This window comes from Lepidochelys kempii, chromosome 2 (genome assembly GCF_965140265.1).
Source record: "Lepidochelys kempii isolate rLepKem1 chromosome 2, rLepKem1.hap2, whole genome shotgun sequence".
Taxonomy (NCBI): domain Eukaryota; kingdom Metazoa; phylum Chordata; order Testudines; family Cheloniidae; genus Lepidochelys; species Lepidochelys kempii.
In genome coordinates this window covers 68,262,176-68,282,670 of record NC_133257.1, presented here as the reverse complement: position 1 = coordinate 68,282,670, position 20,495 = coordinate 68,262,176, and the positions used below count along the sequence as shown (strand labels likewise).

Below are 20,495 nucleotides of genomic sequence, written 5' to 3'. Positions count from 1 at the left end.
GGCAGGGGGTTGTGGTGTAGGAGGGGGTGTGGGGTCCTGGCGGTGTTTACTGCGACTCCGAGGAAGTAGCTGCCAGGTCCCTGTGACCTCTAGGCGCATGGGTGGTCAGGCAGCTCTGTGCGGTGCCTGCTCCCTTCACACCCGCAGGCGTTTCCCCCTGCAGCTCCTATTGGTCATGGTTCCCAGCCAATGGGAGCTGCAGAGCCGGCACTCAGGGCAGGGGGCAGCACGCGGAGCCAGGCCAGTCCCTGGCTGCCCCAGCACCTAGAGGCTGCCGGGAACGGGCGACTGCTTCCAGGAGCAGCGCGGAGCCAAGGCAGGTAGGGAGCCTGTCTTAGCCCCGGGCCCCCGCTGTGCTGCCAACTGGACTTTTAATGGCCTGGTCAACAGTGCTGACCAGAGCTGCCAGGGTCCCTTTTCAACTGGGCGTTCCGGTCGAAAACCAGACGCCTGGCAACCCTATCAATAATGCTTTATACAAATCACACCCCCTCCCCCGGTCAAAAGTCTTTTTCATAAGGTTCTTTACTGTCTGTATAGACCTTTCCACAAGTCCATTTGATTGGGGGTAATTTGGACTTGATATTTTGTGATGAAAATCCCAATTGATGGCAAATTGCCTAAAATCTGCACTGGAAAATTGTGGCCTATTATCGCTAAAGATTTCATCTGGAATTCCATGTCAAGTTTCCCTTCATGCTGGCTATCACTGACTTACTATTAGTACTGTGCAGTGTGCACATTTCTGGGTACAGAGAATAATAATCTGTGACTGTGATGGGATCCTGGGGTGCAGCCTGGGACTGTGGGACTGCTGTGCCCCCTTAAATCTCCAGCCTGGGCTGTCTCACAATGTTTTACTAGTGACAAGCAGCAAACCCCTCCAGGTGCTGTTATCACTCAGTACAACAGCATGTGGAGCCCCACACCCAACTAGATGTACGAATGCTCCCAGAGCCACTCAGGAATCACACAGAGACAGGCACCAGCCACATTCCCCCAGCCTCGTACCTCAGGAATATACCATTTTGCACTGCTCATCTTGATAAAGGTAAAGATAAACAGTTAAATTTATTTATTACAAAAGATAGATTAAGTGATTTTAAGTGATAGGCAAAAAGTCAGAGTGGTTACCAAAATAAAATAAAATATAAGCACGCAGTCTAAACTCTCAACCCTATTAGACTGGGCAACATCTAGATTAAGCAGTTTTTCTTACCCCACTGCATATTGCAGTACATTGTACCCAGGTCTCACCCTTGAAACCTGGGCCAGTCTCCTCTGTTGGGAGTCTTCAGTCTTCTCAGTGTCTTTGTTGCTTGCAGCATAGGTGGGGGAAGGAGATGGGCCAAGCATGGGGTTCCCATGTTGTATTTTATACCCGTAGTTCATATGCCCTGAGAACACAAGTCCAGGCATGTCTGGTGGGCATTGCTGAGTCACAAGGTGAAGCAATACCGTGGTGTGTCTCCTGTGAGTGAGTCATTGAATTGTAACTCCTCTGATGGACAATGGCTGGTGATGTCTGTTCAGCACCTATCCGGGGAGTGTTTACCTCTTCCCTTGTCATGGTCTCTGTAGAGCTGGTATCTGGGCACTTCCCAAACCGACAGCATATTTTAGTGAAAGCCATACAACACAATTCTTATAATTTCATATGCATTAATGATTTAGATACAATAGTGACTTTCATCAGATCATAACCTTTCCGCTGATGCATATAAAGCATGCCATATAAGGTAAGATCACAATTATATATATAAATGAGGAATATGGGGGTTACAGGGCTCTCCCAAGGTATAGAATGTCACATTGACTATTAAATAATCCTTTGATTTCCAGGTAAATAAGTCTTTGCCTACCTTCTCATAAGGCCTTTGTGGAACTGAGTAAGAACATAAGACGGCCATACTTGGTCAGACCAACGGTCCATCTAGCCCAGTATCCTGTCTTCCAACAGTGACTAGTGCCAGATGTCCCAGAAAGAAAGAACAGAACAGGTAATCAGCAAGTGATCCATCCCTTGCTGCCCATTCCCGGCTTTCTGGCAAAATTCATGGATGGCTCTGCCTGCTGGCATGGCTTGTATTTCAAGCATGAAAAGCAGTTTCTTACCACATTAGTATGTCATGATTGAGTGGTGGCCAATACAGTAGCTCTCATGCTCTCTGGTTGCACTTCTCAATTCCTAAATGACTCTCATGGATCTTCCTTAGCATTTCTTTATTGAGGCTTGTTGGAATTACAACTGTACTGCCCTTGAAAATCACCCCATCTATTACAGTAGGTTCATGTCTGCAGTCTCAATAGTCTTTTTCTTGGACAGCAACTGCTTATTTCTTCAACCCCTTAACAACCACTTCTTTAAGGATTCCCAACAATTCATCTTTCTCCATTTCCTCTCTTATTTGTTGCAGTTTTCTGTTAGCTATGGGAATTGACTTCATAGTCAAATCTACATAGGCTTGCATCTCTGTCTCTAAAGTCTTCTCTAGTTTCATGGGAGCCGCTGCTCTGGAAAGTGCATCTGCAGTGAATATGAATTTACCAGGCATGTAGGTCACAACCAAATCATACTTTTGCAGCATTATAATCATTCTTTAAATCCTTAAGATACAGTCATTTATCAGTTTGCTAAATAATGCTCTCAGGGGCTTTTGGATCCATTTCAACTTCCACAATCTGGCCATAAATATACTGATTAAATCTCACACAGGCAAACAATATTACTAAAAGGTCCTTCTCAATCTGTGCATATCTGGTTTCTGCCTCAGTCAGTGATTTGGATGCATATGCCAGTGGTTGCCAACAATCCTCATGCTTCTGTAAAATCACTGCACCCAGCCCTGACTGTGAAGCATCTGCTGAAAGTTTAATAGGCCTTCCTGGTGCACAGAACTTCAACACTGATTCTTTTATGAGTTGTTGTTTTAAACCTTCCCGTGGCTCCTCCTGTTCTGTATCCCAATACCATTCATTTGTATTCTCTAGGACAGGGTTGGGCAAACTATGACCCGCAGGGCGGATCCAGCTCGTCAGGGCTTTGGATCTGGCCTGTGGGATTGCCACCCCCATGGTACCACGGGCCGCATGCTGCTCCCAGAAGCGGCTGGCACCACATCCCTGTGGCCCCAGGGAGTGGGGGTGCAGAGGACTCTGCACGCTGCTCTTGCCTGTAGGCACTGCCCCCCGCTGCTCCCATTGGCCGGGAACGGGGAACTGTGGCCAATGGGAGCTTTGGGGGAGGTACCCACAGGTGAGGGCAGTGCATGGAGCCCTCTGTGCCCTCCCCACGGGCTGAAGGGACATGGTGCCAGCCACTTCCGGGAGTGGTGCGGGGCCAGAGCAGGCAGGCAGGGAGTCTGCCCTGGCTCCGGTGTGCACCGCTGCCACCCCGGAGCCACTCCAGGTAAGCGGCGCCGGGCTGGAGCCAGCACCCCGAACCCCTCCTGCACCCCGCACCCCAACCCCCTGCCCTGAGCCCCTCCCACATCCCGCATCCCTCCTGCACTCCAGCTCCTTGCCCTGAGCCCCCTGCCGTACCCCGTGCCCCTCCTGCACCACAACCTCCTGCCCTGAGCCCTTTGCTGCACTCCGCACTCCTCCTGCACCCCGCACCCCAACCCCCTGCCCTGAGCCCCTCCCACATCCCGCATCACTCCTGCACTCCAACCCTCTGCCCTGAGCCCCCTGCCGTACCCCGTGCCCCTCCTGCACCACAACCTCCTGCCCTGAGCCCTCTGCTGCACCCCGCACCCCTCCTCTGTCCCAAACCCTTGCCCTGAGCCCCTTCCTGCACATCACACCTCCTCCCCCACCCCGCACTCTCTCCCACATCCCAACGCCCTGCTCCTGCCCTACATTCATGGCCCTGTATGCAATTTCCCCACCCAGATGTGGCTCTCAGGCCAAAAAGTTTGCCCACCCCTGCTCTAGGAGTTCTCAAAGCTGCTGCTTTGGTAGACAGATTAGGTATAAATTTTCCAAGATAATTAACCATTCCCAGGAATGGCTGGACATCTTCCATTGACTGGGGATGTGGCATCATTTCAATGGCTAAAATCTTTTTCTTACCAGGTTTTACACTTTTGTTGGAAAAAAAGTCCCCAATGGAAGTCAGTTCTGTAACCCCTAAATCACATACCTCCCTATTTAGTCTGAATTTGCAGCTCTAGTTGCATCCAGGACACCCCCAAGTCTGATCATGCTCCTCTTTCCTTGAACCCCAGAGGATGATGTCATCCAAAGAGGTACCAACACCATTAATATGTTCATAGATCATATGTATGGTTTTGTGGTACACTTCTGGTGCTGAAGCTATGCAGAAGGATAAGCATAAGAATCTCTATCTTCCAAATGGGAGATTAAATGAGCATAGAGAGATATGTGCATAGGGAGAGATTCCAGAGGACTGGAAAAGGGCAAATATAGTGCTCATCTATAAAAAGGGAAATAAGGGCAACCTGGGGAATTACAGACCTGTTGGCTTAACTTCTGTACCTGGAAAGGTAATGGCATAAATAATTAAGCAATTAATTTGCAAACACCTAGAAAATAATAAGGTGATAAGTAACAGTCAGCATGGATTTGTCAAAAAAACAAAACAACTGGTTAAACCAACCTGATACAGTAGAACCTCAAAGATACGAACACCAGAGTTACAGACTTATTGGTCTATCGGACACCATGTGGAACCGGAAGTAATCAATCAGGAAGCAGTGGAGATAAAAAAAACCCCAGCAAATACTGTATTGCCTTGGGGCTTTAGCTCTGGGACCACAAGGCTTCAGCTACAGTGTGTAGGGGGACCCTCAGAGCTTCTGCCCCATGTATGTACCAGGGCTCAGGGCTTTAGATCCGGGGGGAGTCCTGAGGCTCAGGACTTCAGCCCCTGGCTCCATTCCCAGCTTTAGCTCTGTGGGGGGTGCCGAGGCTCAGGGCTTTAGTTATGAGGGGAGCATTGGTTTCAGCACCTGTGCTCCCCCTGTAGCTAAAGCCCTGAGCCCCACCGTCCCCTGAAACTGGGAACGCCAGAGCTCCCCCTCTAACTAAAGCCCCAAGTCCCAGAGCTCCCCCCAGATATAAAGCCCTGAGTCCTTGTGCTCCCGCAGGGCAGAAGCCCTGAACCTCCCACCCAGAGCCCTGGTTCCCCAGGGGCCAGAAGCCCCCCCCCCCTTCCCAGAGCCTTAACACCCTCCCCTCCCCTACGTCTGCAGACCCAACCCTCTGTGGCTGAAGTCCATAATGTCTTGTTCAGAGTTAAGAACAACCTCCGTTCCCAAGGTGTCTGTAACTTTGAGGTTCTACTGTAGCATTCTTTGGCAGGGTAACAAGCCTTGTGGATAGAGGGCTGTGGTATATCTTGACTTTAGTAAGGCTTTTGATACGGTCTCACATGAACTTCTCAGAAAAGCTAGCGACATACAACCTAGATGGAGCTACTATAAAGGTGGGTGCATAACTGGTTGGAAAAATCATTCCCAGAGCTCAATTGTCAGTAAGGCTACGTTTTAGTCATGGGAATCTTTAATGAAAGTCATGGACAGGTCATGGGCAGTAAACAAAATTTCACGGCCTGTGATCTGTCCATGACTTTTACTAAAAATACCTGTGACTAAAACTTGGGTGGGGGGCCATGGGTGCTCTTGGGGGGGGCAGTCCAGGGGTGCTAGGGGAGGTGCCCGGGACCCCACTGGTGCTGGTGGGGAGAGGGCCGGGCCGCAGCACATGGCCCAGGACCCCCACTGGTGCTGAGGGGGGGGGTTGGCGGAGCTGGCAGGGGCTCCCTACCCGGCTCCACGTCCCTGTAGCTCCTACACGGTGGAGGGGCACAAGTGCCAGCTGCCACAGCTCCCAGTGTCTGGGAACCACAGCCAATGGGATCTGCAGGGGTGGGGTCTTTGGGTGCAGGCAGTGTGTGGTGCAGAGCCCCCCCCGCCCTGCCCCCAGCCCCTCCGCTGCTTAGGAGCTGCAGGGCCATACCAGTGGGAGCCTCTCACCCCAAGGTAAATAGCATTAAATAGCAAACCACTGAATAAGAAAGGAATAACACTTTCATAAAACAAACTGGAGAGCTGCTGCACACAACCATGTGGTGTTCCCAATCCCCGCCTCAGGGGCACACTTCCAAATCCCCATGTTCATAATACTGTTCCTTATGAAGGAATGTCTCTAAATTATAACCTTCTACAAACATATCTCTACAGTCACCATTTGCAAATTCACAGCTGTACAGATAAAGTTCTGCCACATGACAAATTCCTGACATCAAAAGGAAAGCGTGGACACCCAAAATACTAACACAGAAACTTTGTGCATGGGGATACATTGCTTCTGTAGTAGCACGTGACACGGTGTACTTAAATTCCATTCTATTCTTGATATCAGTGCTGCCAGGTTCTCTTTTTCAGTGGTTGACACAATACATAAAGAAATCTCAGATCTGCATAAGCATAATTGATCACCCACTGATTATGATGTCTTTTCTGCCTTTCTACCTTTGCTCATCCTTTTCAAGCTGTCAACTGCTTTAGCACAGGAAGTCCACCTCACAACTTCCTCAGTAATCTACCACAGTCCATTTTATGAAGTCACTCGCTATCTTAAAATTACACATATATTATGCTTTCTTCCAGTCTGCCTGTGGTAGGTTTACACACACTTATTTTCAAAATAGTTATCTTAATTAGGTGCAACCTTTATTGCTGTATGGGTTTACCAACAGCTACTGTATCTCTCTCAGAGATTATACATACACACACACACACACAAAGACAAAAAAAAAATAATTTGCTGGGTTTTCCTGTTTAACCGAGAGTCTATTTACAACCCAAATTTAACAGTAGTAATTGGATGACAGCCATAGAATTATCAGAAGCTTTGAGAAGGATTAGAACCGCCAGTGAGACACTGTCCACTGGGCTGCTGAAAAATCAGGGTGGGACAATTATGACCTTGGTTAACAGCTATTATCAATGCCTATTACACAAAAGCAAGCCTACCAGCCTCCTTGAGAAATGTAATGGTCTCCCCTATAAAAAAAACAAACAAACCAAAAGTCCCCCCCAAGCCGTCAAACACAACATGCAATGCAAAAGACATTTCCAACTAATGTCCTGTATCTGACCTCCAATTCTTCCTTGACACGGGATTGGTTTTCACTTGTTTCACATTTTAAAGATTGTCTTCACAACCATTAGGGCTAGAAATATAATTAAAACCAACCAAACAACTGAGTATAGATTATGGCGATCAGGTAGCAAAGGTTAGATTCAGAGGCAAATTCTTTATCTGTGAAAGGCACGGGGGAACCAAATATATAAGTAAAATGCATCCCTTCTTTAATAGTTTTTGGTCAGTCACAGAGGAAGATGGAAGAAACCTTACATTAGGCAGCTGTGGGATAATCTGCCCTTTTATTAGGTCTTCTCCTAAATCCTTTTGTTAGAGATTGGTTTAAATCCTTATAATGTAGTACTCTACTCAGCACTGGGTGATGCCACCTTCTGGCAATTCTGGGGATTAACTCCACCCAGTTGAACTTCTCTTCCACCATGCAGCTCTCCTCCCACTCACCAAGTAACAGTACTGCTACCTTGTGACTTGGCTCTCCAGCCAGGTCACACTGTAATTTCCCCTTCCAGGGGGAGCAGATCTTTCAAAGTTTCTCTGCACAAGCAGCATCAGGCAGTCCTCCTGCCCTCTGCCCTATGTCACTCCCACAGTGACTCAGGTAGTCTTCCCATTCGCTGCTCCTACCAATACCACTCTGCAGTGGTTGGCAGGGGAACCCAGGCCCAAACTAGTGTTGCCAACTTTCTAAGCAGAAAACTGAACACCCCTGCCCTGCGCCTGTCCTGAGGTCCCATCCAACCCTGCCCCTTCTCCGAGGCCCCCCCGGCCCTCCATCCCTGCTCCCTCCGAGGCCCTCCCGGCCCTCCATCCCTGCTCCCTCCGTCGCTTGCTCTCCCCACTCTCACTCACTCGCTCATTTTCACTGGGCTGGGGCAGGAGGTTGGGGCACAAGATGGAGTAAGAGCTTGAGCTGGGGGTGTGGGCTCTGGGGTGGGTCTGGGGATGAGGGGCTTGGGATGTTGGAGGGGGCTCTGGGCTGAGGCGGGAGGTTGGGATGTCGGAGGGGGTGTGGGCTCCAAGTGGCACTTACCTCAGGCAACTCCCAGGAAGTGGCAACATGTTCCTCTGGCTCGTAGGCAGAGGTGTTGCCAGGGGGCTCTGTGAGCTGCCCCCATCATGGGAGTTGCGGAGCCGGTGCTTGGGCTGGGGGCAGTGCGTGGAGCCCCCATGGCCAGGGGGCTCTGTGAGCTGCCCCATCATGGGAGTTGCGGAGTCGGTGCTTGGGCTGGGGGCAGTGCGTGGAGTCCCCATGGCCACCCCTCCACCTAGGAGCTAGAGAGACACGCTGGCTACTTCCTGGAAGCAGGGAGCCTGCCTACCCTGCTGCGCAACCAGCTGGACTTTTAACGGTCTGGTCAGTGGTGCTGACTGGAGCCACCAGGGTCCCTTTTCGACTGGGTGTTCCAGTTGAAAACCAGACACCTGGGAACCCTAGCCCACCCTCTACTCTCAGTTCCAGTCCAGGGCCCTACAGGGAGCAGTTAAGGTCTCAGTATTCACCAATCTCACTGTTCTCTTCCCTGGAGTACTTCCTTCTGAGCTTCGTTAAGCTTCTCCTTCACCAGCCTTCCTAGTCAACCCCCTCTCTCCTAGGTCTATAAGCTAAACCTCCTGGGTTCCTATCCCACCTCCTTCTCCCTTATCTTAGAAAGGGAGAGTGGAGGCTTCCTCCAGCCCCCACCACTGTTGCCAGCCTCCTGGCTTTATAGAAGCCCTGCCTGTCCCCTCACAGATGTCAGATTTCAGAGTAGCAGCCGTGTTAGTCTGTATCCGCAAAAAGAAAAGGCGTACTTGTGGCACCTTAGCGACTGAGCTGTAGCTCACGAAAGCTTATGCTCAAATAAATTTGTTAGTCTTGAAGGTGACACAAGTCCTCCTTTTCTCCTCACAGAAGAGCTTCCTTCTAATTAGTACCCTCCACACAGCCTAAATCTCCCCCTTTTGTGATTAATTGGCTGATTGGGCCCACCTGGTCTAATTCAACTCTTTGAGGGCAGTGTAGGAAATACACCCCATCACAATCCTGAAGCATGAGATTTAATATTAATTCCAAAATTTATGTTAGCATTAACTATCATAATTATCTATGACGTTGTGTCTTTCAGTGACCCATTTCATATGCGAATAGAAAAGGCTCTATTTGAAAAACTCAGAAGAAAAGAGACTTATGTTAGGGCAGTGTCCACTAAAAGTTTATTCACATCTCCAGATACTAACATATCAGGATAAAGAGAAGCCCAGATATATACAAGAAAACATGAAACAGACCTCCACACACTGAAAATAAAGCAACACCTCCTATTTTGGAAATGAAAATCTGTTGCTAATCTGTGACATACTGAAAAATTACGGCTAAAAGACTAGCATAGTCTCTGACTAAACAGAAAAAAAACGGTTATTCACCTTCTCGTAGCTGTTGTTCTTCGAGATGTGTTGCTCATGTCCATTCCAATTAGGTGTGTGTGCACCCACGTGCATGGTTGTCAGAAAGTTTTTCCCTTAGCAGCTCCCATCAGGTCAGCTGTAGAGCTCCCTGGAGTGGCACCTTCATGGTGCTGAATATATGTCCCTGCCGACCCAGCCCCTCCTCAGTTCCTTCTTGCCGGCTACTCTGACAGAGGGGTAGGAGGGTGGGTATTGGAATGGATATGAGCAATACATCTCAAACAACAACAGTTACTAGAATTCGAGTGATTGTTCATACTGATTCCAATTAGATGACTCCCAAGCCCTACCTAGGCGGTGGGGTTGGAGTTATGGAATCGCTGACTGGAGCACTGCTCCGCTGAATGCTGCATCATCTCTGGCATGCTGGATGATGGTGTAATGAGAGGTGAACGTATGCACCAAGGATCACGTTGCTGCCTTCCAGATCTCCTCTGTTGGAACCTGGGCCAGGAATACCGCCAAAGAAGCCTGCGCCCTTGTGGAGTGTGCCATAAGGGCCAGGGATGGAACCTTGGCTAGCTTGTAGCATGTCTGAATGCAGGACGTAATCCATGATGAGATCCTCTGAGATGATACTGGGAGCCCTTTCATCCGGTCCACAACTGCCACAAACAGCTGGTTCGACTTCCTGAACGGCTTTGTGTGCTCGATGTAAAAGGCTAGCGCCCTCCAAACATCCAGGAATGGAGCCTCTGTTCTAGGACATTAGCATGAGACTTGTCCTTATGGAAAACCATGTGTGGGGGGTCGGAAGTGAGGGCCTTTAATTCCGACACATGAGGTAATGGCAACCTTCCATGACAGGTAGAGAATAAAGCAAGTCGCCAGTGGTTCAAAAGCCCTCCCCATTAGACTGGAGAGGACAAAGTTGAGGTCTCAAGCAGGGAGCGATTGTCTAATTAGTGGGTATAACTGCTTCAGGTCCTTGAGGAAATGGGCAACCATAGGGTTGGCGAAGATTGAATGTCTGGCCTCTCCTGGGTAGAAGGCCAAAATGGCTGCAAGGTGCACTTTGATGGATGACGGTGCAGCAGATACTCCAGGATCATTGGTATGGGTGCCTGGAGTGGAGGTGTGTGATGCTGAGCACACCAGAATATGAACCTTTTCTACTTTGCTAGGTATGTGGCCCTAGGGAAGGTTTTCTGCTGCCAAGTAGGATCTCTCTTACCGATTCCAAGCACAGGAGCTCCATGGGGTTTAGCCATGAAGCTTCCAGGCCGTGAGGTGGAGGGACTGGAGGTCGGGGTGATGAAGGCGACCATGGTCCTGAGTGATCACGTTGAAGAGGAGTGGCAACGTGATTGGGGCAATCACTGACAGCTCCAGGAGCGTGGTGTACCAATGTTGGTGAGGCCACTCTGGTACCACCAGAATTAACTCCCCCTTGTCTCTGTGGACTGTGCACGAGGGGAATCAGGGGAAAGGCATACAATAGGCGGTCTCCCCAGGGTAGCAGGAATGTGTCCGTGAAGGCTGTGTTTCTGGAAGGAGCAGAACATTGGACACTTTCTGTTGCTTCGGGTGGCGAACAGGTTGACCTGGGGACAACCCCTCCTTTGGAAGATGGAGTGTCTGACATCTGGCCGGATGGATCACTCATGATTGCAGAAAGATCTGTTGAGGTGGTCTGCCAGCTCATTCTGTACTCTAGGAGATAGGACGCCTACAGATGAATGGAGTGGGCTATGCAAAACTCCCACATCTGGAGGGCTTCCCGACAGAGGGGAGAGGAACGGGCTCTTCCCTGCTTGTTGATGTAAAAAAATGGCAGCGGTGTTGTCTGTCATAACTGCCACGCACCGTCCTAGTAGTGGGGCCTGAAAAGTTTGACATGCTAGTTTCATCACCTTCAGCTCCTTGATATTGATATGGAGTGAGAGTTTGTCCTGCAACCACAGGCCCTGCATTTGGAGGCCTCCCAAGTGTGCTCCTCATCCCAGAGCTGATGTGTCCATTACCAGGGACAAGGAGGGCTGGGGGCTGTTGAAGGGGACTCCCTCGCACACTGCCCGAGGGTGAAGCCACCATCGGAGGGACTCAAGTACCTGTTGAGGCATGGTGACCACTGAGTCCTGTTGCTCTCCGGTGCTGAGGGTCTCTTAGATCAGAGTCCTTCCTCAGCACTGTGTCGCGTATGGAGACCAGGGCTCTCCGCGTGGACGCATTTGGTGTTGGGTCCTGACGGTCCGCAGCAGGCTGGAGGCGAAAAGCAGAGTCCAACAAGAGTTGTTTTAGATGGAAATCATGTTCTTTCTTCATCCTGGGGTGGAAAGCTGTGCAGATTTTGTACCTGTCTGGAGCACCTCCCCCAGACACTTCAGGCACAAGTTGTGGGGGTCGCCTGTTATCATAGGCTTGCTGCAGTTTCTGCAGGGCTTAAATCCTTGGGACTGAGGCATGCCCCGGAACCCAAGGGAGGGGTAAGGGATTGGGGAAACCCCACTCCCAAACCTTATCTATCAACTATATACAACTATAACTGTGAACTGGAAACTATAACTACAAACTAGAAGATATGCTAAGGCAAGCACTTGCTATTTTGCAAGCAACCGTAATTCCAACAACCGTCAATGGTGGTAAGAAGGAACTGAGGAGGCGCCAGGTCGGCAGGGGCATATATTCAACACCATGAAGGCACCACTCCAGGGGGCTCCACAGCTGACCCACCGGGAGCTGCTAAGGGAAAAACTTTCCGACGACTGCATGCAGCATGCACACACCTAATTGGAATAGCTATGAGCAATCGTTTGAAGAACTGATTTAAATGTAGAAAGGTCTCATTAGTGTGGAGGACCCTAATAAATTTCATGCACGAGTTCTGATGTGCTAAAAGCTACAAATATTTTAACAATGGTAGGATCACTAAGACCTGAACAAGAGAAGTGTCACAATTACTTAGCTATCTATCGCCTCAGAACAATGTGTGAAACCACTCAGAGCCCATTCAGAGCCCAACATTCCTAATTTACTTACATATTGGGGGGGGAGGGGGAGAGTGGAGGAGTTCAAATAAATAATTCTAGGTATGATCTGATGAATTTTCATACCTGATTCAAGCCTTACACAGCATTCCTGGTTATAGCATTGCTGGTCTATCCCTCCAGCCCAGAGAACAACAGACAAAGGGAAAGTTTATTTCCCAATTTTAACAAATTCTACCTTCTCATTGGCTCTTTTAGTCAGGTGCCCACTCCTTTTCTTTTACCTGTGGGCTTGTTAACCCTTTACAGGTAAAGCAAGCAGAGAACAGACACCAAAAGGATTTTTCAGCTAACTGTCTAGCTGGGTGTCCATAAGGAAGCTACCCCTTCCCCCCCTTCAGTTATCACAGACACTCACTAGGATTGCTTGTGTCGACACAGAGTGTGGTGCATGATGGGTAGGTATCCCAGTGTGCCATATGCCACCCTCTGGCGCAATGCCTTTTGGGGAATTTTCGCACTACATTTTGGAGGACACACAAGTCGTGCGGGGGAAGGGAGGGGAGGATCTAGGAGCAAAGGGCCAAGTACCAATCATAAAACTTTCTCTGTCCTAGAATGCCATTCTTAAACCATAATTTTCACTTTTTAAAAAAAAGCCATAAACCCATGCAGCACCTTTCGCTGGTTGCCATCTCTGACAGACGCAAGGAGCCTGCACAGCCCTGCACGGTTCTCATGAAATACAGTTGAACTTGCCTTGAACAGAGACACTGTGGTCTTGTTATATTACAAGTAATGTGTGCTTTGAGGAGCGCTAGGTATTCTGCACTCTATGTTATCCAGTAATAAAGATGAATTTATTTCCAAATAACTTATTGTATAGCAAAAACAGTGCAAAATAATAATATGCAATTAAAAACAAACAATATAGCGCAAACTTAAAAAGTTATAGAACAGAGCCTTAAGAATAGAATGGGAGAATTGTGGCCATTTCAGTCCCTTTCTGCCAAACATATAGCAACCATGGCTCTCACAGGTCCGTGTATGTGAAGCTGTGGTTTTCTTTGCTATCCCCCAGGGTGGCCTGGGTGGGATGTGGCTTGTGATGCCATGTGGAATGTTGCGGGGTGGGGGGTGAAATGGAGTTCTCCATTGATTTTAAAGGGAGGCAAGCACATGACTATTGTACCTGCAGGTCAACAAGAGCCTACAGCATTTGTGTTTGCAGCCTGAGAAGCCCCATTATGTCCTGGGACCTGGGATTGTTTAGTCTGCAGAAGAGAAGAATGAGGGGGGATTTGATAGCTGCTTTCAACTACCTGAGAGGTGGTTCCAAAGAGGATGGTACTAAACTATTCTCAGTGGTAGAAGAGGACAGGACAAGGACTAATGGTCTCAAGTTGCAGTGGGGGAGGTTTAGGTTGGATATTAGGAAAAACTTTTTCATGAGGAGGGTGGTGAAACACTGGAATGCGTTACCTAGGGAGGTGGTAGAATCTCCTTCCTTAGAGGTTTTTAAGGTCAGACTTGACAGAGCTCTGGCTGGGATGATTTAGTTGGGGATTGGTCCTGCTTTGAGCAGGGGGTTGGACTAGATGACCTCCTGAGGTCCCTTCCAACCCTGATATTCTATGATTCTATGGTGCATCTTCCTCTGCTTTTCCTGCTGGGTCTTTCTCCTGTCCGTGTTTTCCTTCTCCAGGCTGTCTGCTATATTCACTCTCTAGACCCTCTGTTCACAATCTGATGCCGCACTGGCTTGCAGGACCTTGGTGAACACGTCTTCCCTAGTCCGCTTTTTTGAGGGCACCCCTCAAAGCTGCAATGGCAGCAGCTACGGATAAAACAGGCAGATGTATCATCGTATTTACAGTCACAATGGTTAACGACAGTTAAGACAGGCTCTGCACAGCACTGCTCTCCAGCCACAGGCAGGGTGAGTATGGCCTGCCATGGGTGAGGGCTGGGGAAATGAGAAGGAAATTGTTTGATTAAAACAAAATGTAGGCCTCTAGTTTCCATAGGCAGGAGTACAGGGCAATGGCACTGAGCAGTGGCACTATTTTCCACAGGCGTTGGTGATTTTAGTGAGTATCTCACTTCTGAGGGTCACAAAGGCACAGAGCACACAGGTGCCCAGGCTGTATGCCACTGACCTGTTCACTGCAATGGTGCCTGCTGCAGTCATTGCAGAGTGGCATCAGAAAGCGTTCCACCAGAGGAAGAAATAAGGCAGCCATCCCTAGAAACCTCTAGGAGAGCACTGCAGAGTATCTCCATGAAAGTTTTATCAAGCTCACTCAGGAGGATACAAGGGACACCCCTACGTACATAAGGAAATTGCTCCGCACGGTCCCCCCACCTAATCCCACAGAGAAATGAAAAACAGACAGAGGTAGAGGCGTTTGTATGAGTAAAATGATGAAAAGTAGATACTGGTGTCCCTGCTAACTTGGGGATGGGCCAGGCACCATCTCTTCATTTAAACATGGTAAGGGAGACTTCATGCACACGCTTACCCAAGTTTGCTCCTCGGGATTGAGCTTATCTATGCTTGGCTGGACTGGCTAGACTCTGGTGGAGGCTCAAAAAAATCCTGGCTCACAGAATTAGCTGGACCGCCTCCCTCCTCCCTGCCCCAGGTCCCTCCTCCTTGCCGTTCAGAGCCGAAATCTGTGTCTTGGGTTCCTCAAAGGTACGCATGGTGGTCTGCAAGATGCTGGTGGGATCTCAGCCACATGTGGCTTGCAGCTCATTGCAAAAGCAGATCTGCAGCTTGGCACCAGACTGACTGTTGGACCCTCTGGCCATGTGTTATGCCTGCTGCAGCTCCTTCACTTTCACGCAGCACTGGTGCTGATCCCTTTGCCTGCCTGCTTCCCCCTGGCAATCTTTTCATAAATGTCCACATTTCTATGACTGGGCCGTAGCTGTGCCTGCACCGCTTCTTCTCCTCATAGGCCCAGGAGATCCAATACCTCCTGGCTACTCCAGGCAGGAGCACATCTAGAGCAGTTGAACAGTTGCACACCACAAGGGAGAGCGGCTAGATGTGGAAAAGGGGTGGCTTCCAGTCTCCATGACCCCTGGGCAGTGGAGTTCACCTTTGTGACCAAACCGGTCACTGTCAGGCACTGTATAATTGCTACTTGAGGACCGTTAGGGTTGCCATAGGTTACACAGTGTTTACACTCACCCTCTGTCTCCCGCCAGTGTGTCAACTATGGCTCAACATTGTTTGGGGAAGTGGTGTTACTACGTTGCCATAATGGGATGCTCACATTGGCAGGAGACAAATTTCAGTGTAAACACACACACAAATAGATAGATGCAAGGGAACTTTCATTGACCCATTTCTGTAGCCTTGACTAGGCCTACTACTGCCTTTAATCCTAATTCTGCAAGTTTTGTACAATTAGAACTTAAATCACATATGCTGCATTCTTTGTTTTTACTAGGTATTTTGTGAAAATAGATTTAAATAATAATTTTTTGGTTTTGGATAGTTAATTTAAACTATTAGCTCCTCACTCTCTCTCACTGAAGATTTAGATGCCATAGCAGTGAAGTGATAAACATTCCCTACAGAATGCTTTGAAGGAGAGCACATAACACAACCCCCCTGGCTTTCACTCTTACTTTGAGTAAAACTGTAAATCATCTGAGGTATGATTATGTAGCACTGGCCCCCTATCCACATGAAATGATTATTCATTAGAATGAATACATGAACATACAACTTTTAGCTGCAAAAAAATAAAAACACAAGCATTGACGAACAAGTCAAATTTAGAATTTGATTAAGTTTCTGGTCAAATGGTGCACTTCAGCTCTGGGATAACCCTTATCTGGCAAAAATATAAAGTCTGACTAGGGCATCCAAGGTAGCTTTTAGCAACAGTTTTTTCCCCGATAAGCCAGTCCTCGTTTAAGCTGAAATGTGACTCATATTTGTGCTTCTTTGGTATGTTTAAAGTTTACTACCCGTGGGAACAAGTTTAAGCTCTGCAGCTGGTGGTCTATCCCTTCAGCAGGGTCACATTTACAGAAGAGGCTTTTAGTTTCATAACTAGAAGGCCAGTGCCACGCCCTGAGGACGGACCATCCTTCCTTCCTAAGTTTTAAATACATGGTTTCTTAATTATCTAAACTTTGGTATGTCTACACTGCACACTGCTTTTGGCATCCCACCCCCAGCACAGATATAAATAGCAGCGTACATGATGAGGCATGGCTTAGGCAAATAAAGACACTCCTGGACTCTGGGTATGTACTCTCTATACTCACCTCAGCAGGACCTTCCCATCTACACTGCTATATTTAGCAGTGTAGTATCCTGCTGTTGGAGTCTTTCCTCACTGGGGGCAAAGGCTACAGCAGCTGAGAGGCAGCAAAGAAATATAGTGCTCCCCACTGCCACCCGCCACAGAGCCTTTCACTGATACATGTAGCTACATATCATTGTGGCATGTGGCTACACCTATCTTATATGCTGCCGCAAGAGGTGTGCAGCAGTGTTCCCTCTTATTTTTTACGTCCATGTGCGGAATGAATTTTGTTATGTGCACTAATATGGAGGTGATGTGTCGTGGGGGTGGGGCAGAAGGATTCGGAGTGTGGGAGGGGGCTCAGGGCTGGGGCAGAGAGTTGGGGTGAGGGGGTGGTGGTGAGGGCTCTGGCTGGGGATGATGAAGGCTCTGGAGTGAGGCCCTGGGTTGGTCCCAGGGATGAGGGGTTTGGGGTGCAGGAGGGGCTTAGGGCTGGGGCAGAGATGGGGTGCAGGGAATGGGGGCTCCAGTCATAATAAAATGGGGTGTGGGCTCCGGGGAGTGGCCAGGGATGAGGGGCTTAGGGTATAGGCTGCCCCAGGGCTGCGGTTGGGAGAGAGAGAGAGCACTCTCCTCAGCCCTCTCTCACTGCAGCAGCCTGGGGCCGGGTTGCCTCTTCCTGGTTGCGACAGCTCCGGCGGGGCCCGGCTGGGCTAGGCCAGGGGAAGGGCGCCTCTCCCCACCTGCGCAGCCCTCGATAGCTTGCTGCGCAGCCTGGCAGCTTAAGAGGGAACTTAGGTGTGCAGCATAGATACAGTGTAAGAGAGAAATGAGGAGTGGCAGAGCTACTATAACGAATGGGATTAGTATAAATGATGCAAAGCCCATTCAGAGGAACAAATTATAAGTTATTTAAACTTTTAAATTATTACATGGTTGATAGTTTGTCCTTGTTGATTTTTACAGGTGTAGAAAGATTCCATCCAATTTAACTTCCTCCACCACCATGCTCTGCAAGAATTTCTAACAGAGAAACTCATGTTAAACTATTTATTGCCAGTGGTTTGTGTTTAGTTGCCAGTCATCTCATCTGAAAGGATTTCTGAAGGCTCTTTCACTGCCACTTTTATTCAGCGTGTCTCTGTATCTCTTGTTTCAAGACAGCGTTAAGATTTACAATATTTTAGACATAACTTTAAATTTTTACTTTATGTTTGATAAATGACTCTGTCCTATTAAAAATACGGGCATTTATTTAAAAGTTAATTGTAATCAGACAAGCATGTACAATTGTTATCAGCCCATTTCTGGAAGGGACACATTTATAATCACTGGCTATTAGAATTTTTTCCACAGACATTAAATAGTAAATTGTTTATTACCCTTCAGATGTATTTGATTAGTGAATCAACACCACAGCTATGGAAAATATTTTCAGCGTGTACAACTGCCATTTTACTTAATTTTCTGAATGTGAATTTTAGCGCTCGTAAAAGATGCCAAACAGCTCAGGAAATTGATAGTTAAATACTTCCAATCATCAACCTAACAGTGAAGGCAAAGACAAAGATAAGCTTTCTCAGACAACCCTAACAATATTGTTCTGGAGGGGACTATCTTGAAGGCATGCAAAGTCAACTCAGCTTCCCAGCCCATTACACCCTGTTTCTTAACTGAGAATACCCATATAGGTGCCAACTGTGATTAGTTTGTGTCCCATACTCATTCAATAAGGATAAGAGACTATGAACAGAACTCATTTAGATAAATGAGCTCTGTACAGGCATTACATCGAGAACAGATATTCAGGAAATGAAGGAGAGACAGCTCGTGTTGGAAACTGTTGATTAAAACTGTTAACTAACAAAAGTATGAGGCACAGTTATACAGAAGGCAAGTTCTGTGCCGCTGAAATAGCAGGCCATTTTTTAAACTCTAAACTGGTCCATTAATTTAGACCTGCTAGTATTGGATATTTTCATTCTTTATTTTCAGTCCTTCTTCACTCAACCTCTGAAGTGGTCCATGAACTGGAAGGCCCCGATGTAGTCTCCAATGAGTATTCCCATTTTCACAGGCAAAAGACTAAAGGAAAAAACACAGAGTATTTACATAGTCTTATAAATCACAAAAATGATCCATGTGGCTAAGCCCAAGAACACAAAGCCTTACAGCTTCTAAAGTACAGTACTAACAGTCTTCAGAATATATTTATGGGGTAGCAAGTATTCCCAGTGTACAGAGAGAAACTGAGGCAGCGTTTCCCCAATATCAGAGCAAGGATTAGAACTCAGGAACCCAAGTCACGAAATGGGACATTCCTTTAGAACATACTGCCATATGATAATGTACATAAAGAAACTGAAATGAAAGACACTCCTCAATCTAAGTGGGCCCAATTTCTCAATTTATTTTGGAAACTGTCAGTTTTAGGAATAAATTATTTTTGAACTCAAGACCTCAGAAGCCAAATTTCTCCATGTTAGTATAACCCATCTGTACAACAGAACTTGCAGTTTTGTAGAGGTATTTAACTCACTCAAGTGGTGGCAGCAGCTACAAAAATTATATATATGTAATTGAAGTAGTACAGGATTTCTGTGGAAATAGTTTTTCACTCCTCCCTAAATGTGTCTCACGCATGTTCACCTAGATGATCAGCATCTCTGGAGTGTTTAAGATGGGACTACGAATAGATGTCTAATAGAAAGGCAAGGGCAAATGAAGAGGGATATCAGGGGAGATGGATGGAGAAAAGAAGGTAGGAGGAAAAAATTTTAGGCTGCCCTCCTCCCGCCTCCGAAGCTATCTTTTCATCAGCTGTTTATGCACTTCCTGTTACTTAAAGAATCTCTACTATCAAAATCGAACTGGGAATGGTTACATTTAAAAGAAAAAATAGAAACACTGATTTTAAAGTAGGTATTGGACCTCTAACTGCTGCTGGGAGCGCAACCAGCCTTCAAATAGTCCAGGAACTTTAAAAAAATGCCTAAACAACAAATATATTTTGAAACCACTAAGGAAAAAGGTCTTCATAGCCTACTGTTTTATCCTAGTTTTTCTTTTTCTTTTTTTTTCTTTTTAAGTAGTGGAATAATAATGCATCAAGCTTCCAATAAAATTAATATGCTCCAATAGAAATAAGCCACAATAGAGCATGCATTAAATAGGCTATTGGTATGCTCAGCCATTCAAAACAGCACACACTACCTTTGGCCTTCAACATACTGTGACAGGGTCAGGCCAGATGGCTACAGGAGAGTAACAGAAGGCAGATATATTAGCCCCAGGTTAAGTAGGTCCCTTTTCGCTGGGTAGGGTAACAGGGAAGGTTGCAGAACAATCAGGAACCTTCTGGAGACAATTAAGACAGACAGGCTGATTAGAACACCTGCAGCCAATCAAGAAACTGTTAGAATCAAATAAGGCAGGCTAATCAGGGCATCTGGGTTTAAAAAGGAGCTCACTTCAGTTTGTGGTGTGTGTGTGTGTGTGAGGAGCTGGGAAGCAAGAGGCACTAGGAGCCGAGAGTGAGAACGTGGACTGTTGGAGGACTGAGGAGTACCAGCACTATCAGACACCAGGAGGAAGGTCCTATGGTGAGAATAAAGAAGGTGTTGGGAGGAGGCCATGGGGAAGTAACCTAGGGAGTTGTAGCTGTCGCACAGCTGTTCCAGGAGGCACTCTAGACAGCTGCATTCCACAGCGCCCTGGG

The 20,495-nt window shown here is 47.7% G+C and overlaps 1 protein-coding gene across 3 annotated transcripts in view; it reads right to left on the bottom strand.

Moving 5' to 3' along the window:
• Window positions 1-13,344: 13,344 nt before the first annotated feature.
• The window catches only part of LOC140906692 (epidermal retinol dehydrogenase 2-like), a 33,499-nt gene continuing 26,348 nt past the window's right edge, over window positions 13,345-20,495 (bottom strand). For all 3 annotated transcript variants that reach the window (XM_073331111.1, XM_073331108.1, XM_073331110.1), the window contains exon 7: window positions 13,345-18,862. In XM_073331111.1, the coding sequence (XP_073187212.1) occupies window positions 18,784-18,862 (79 nt within the window). In that variant the 3' untranslated portion in view covers window positions 13,345-18,783. The remainder of the gene's footprint in view (window positions 18,863-20,495) is intronic.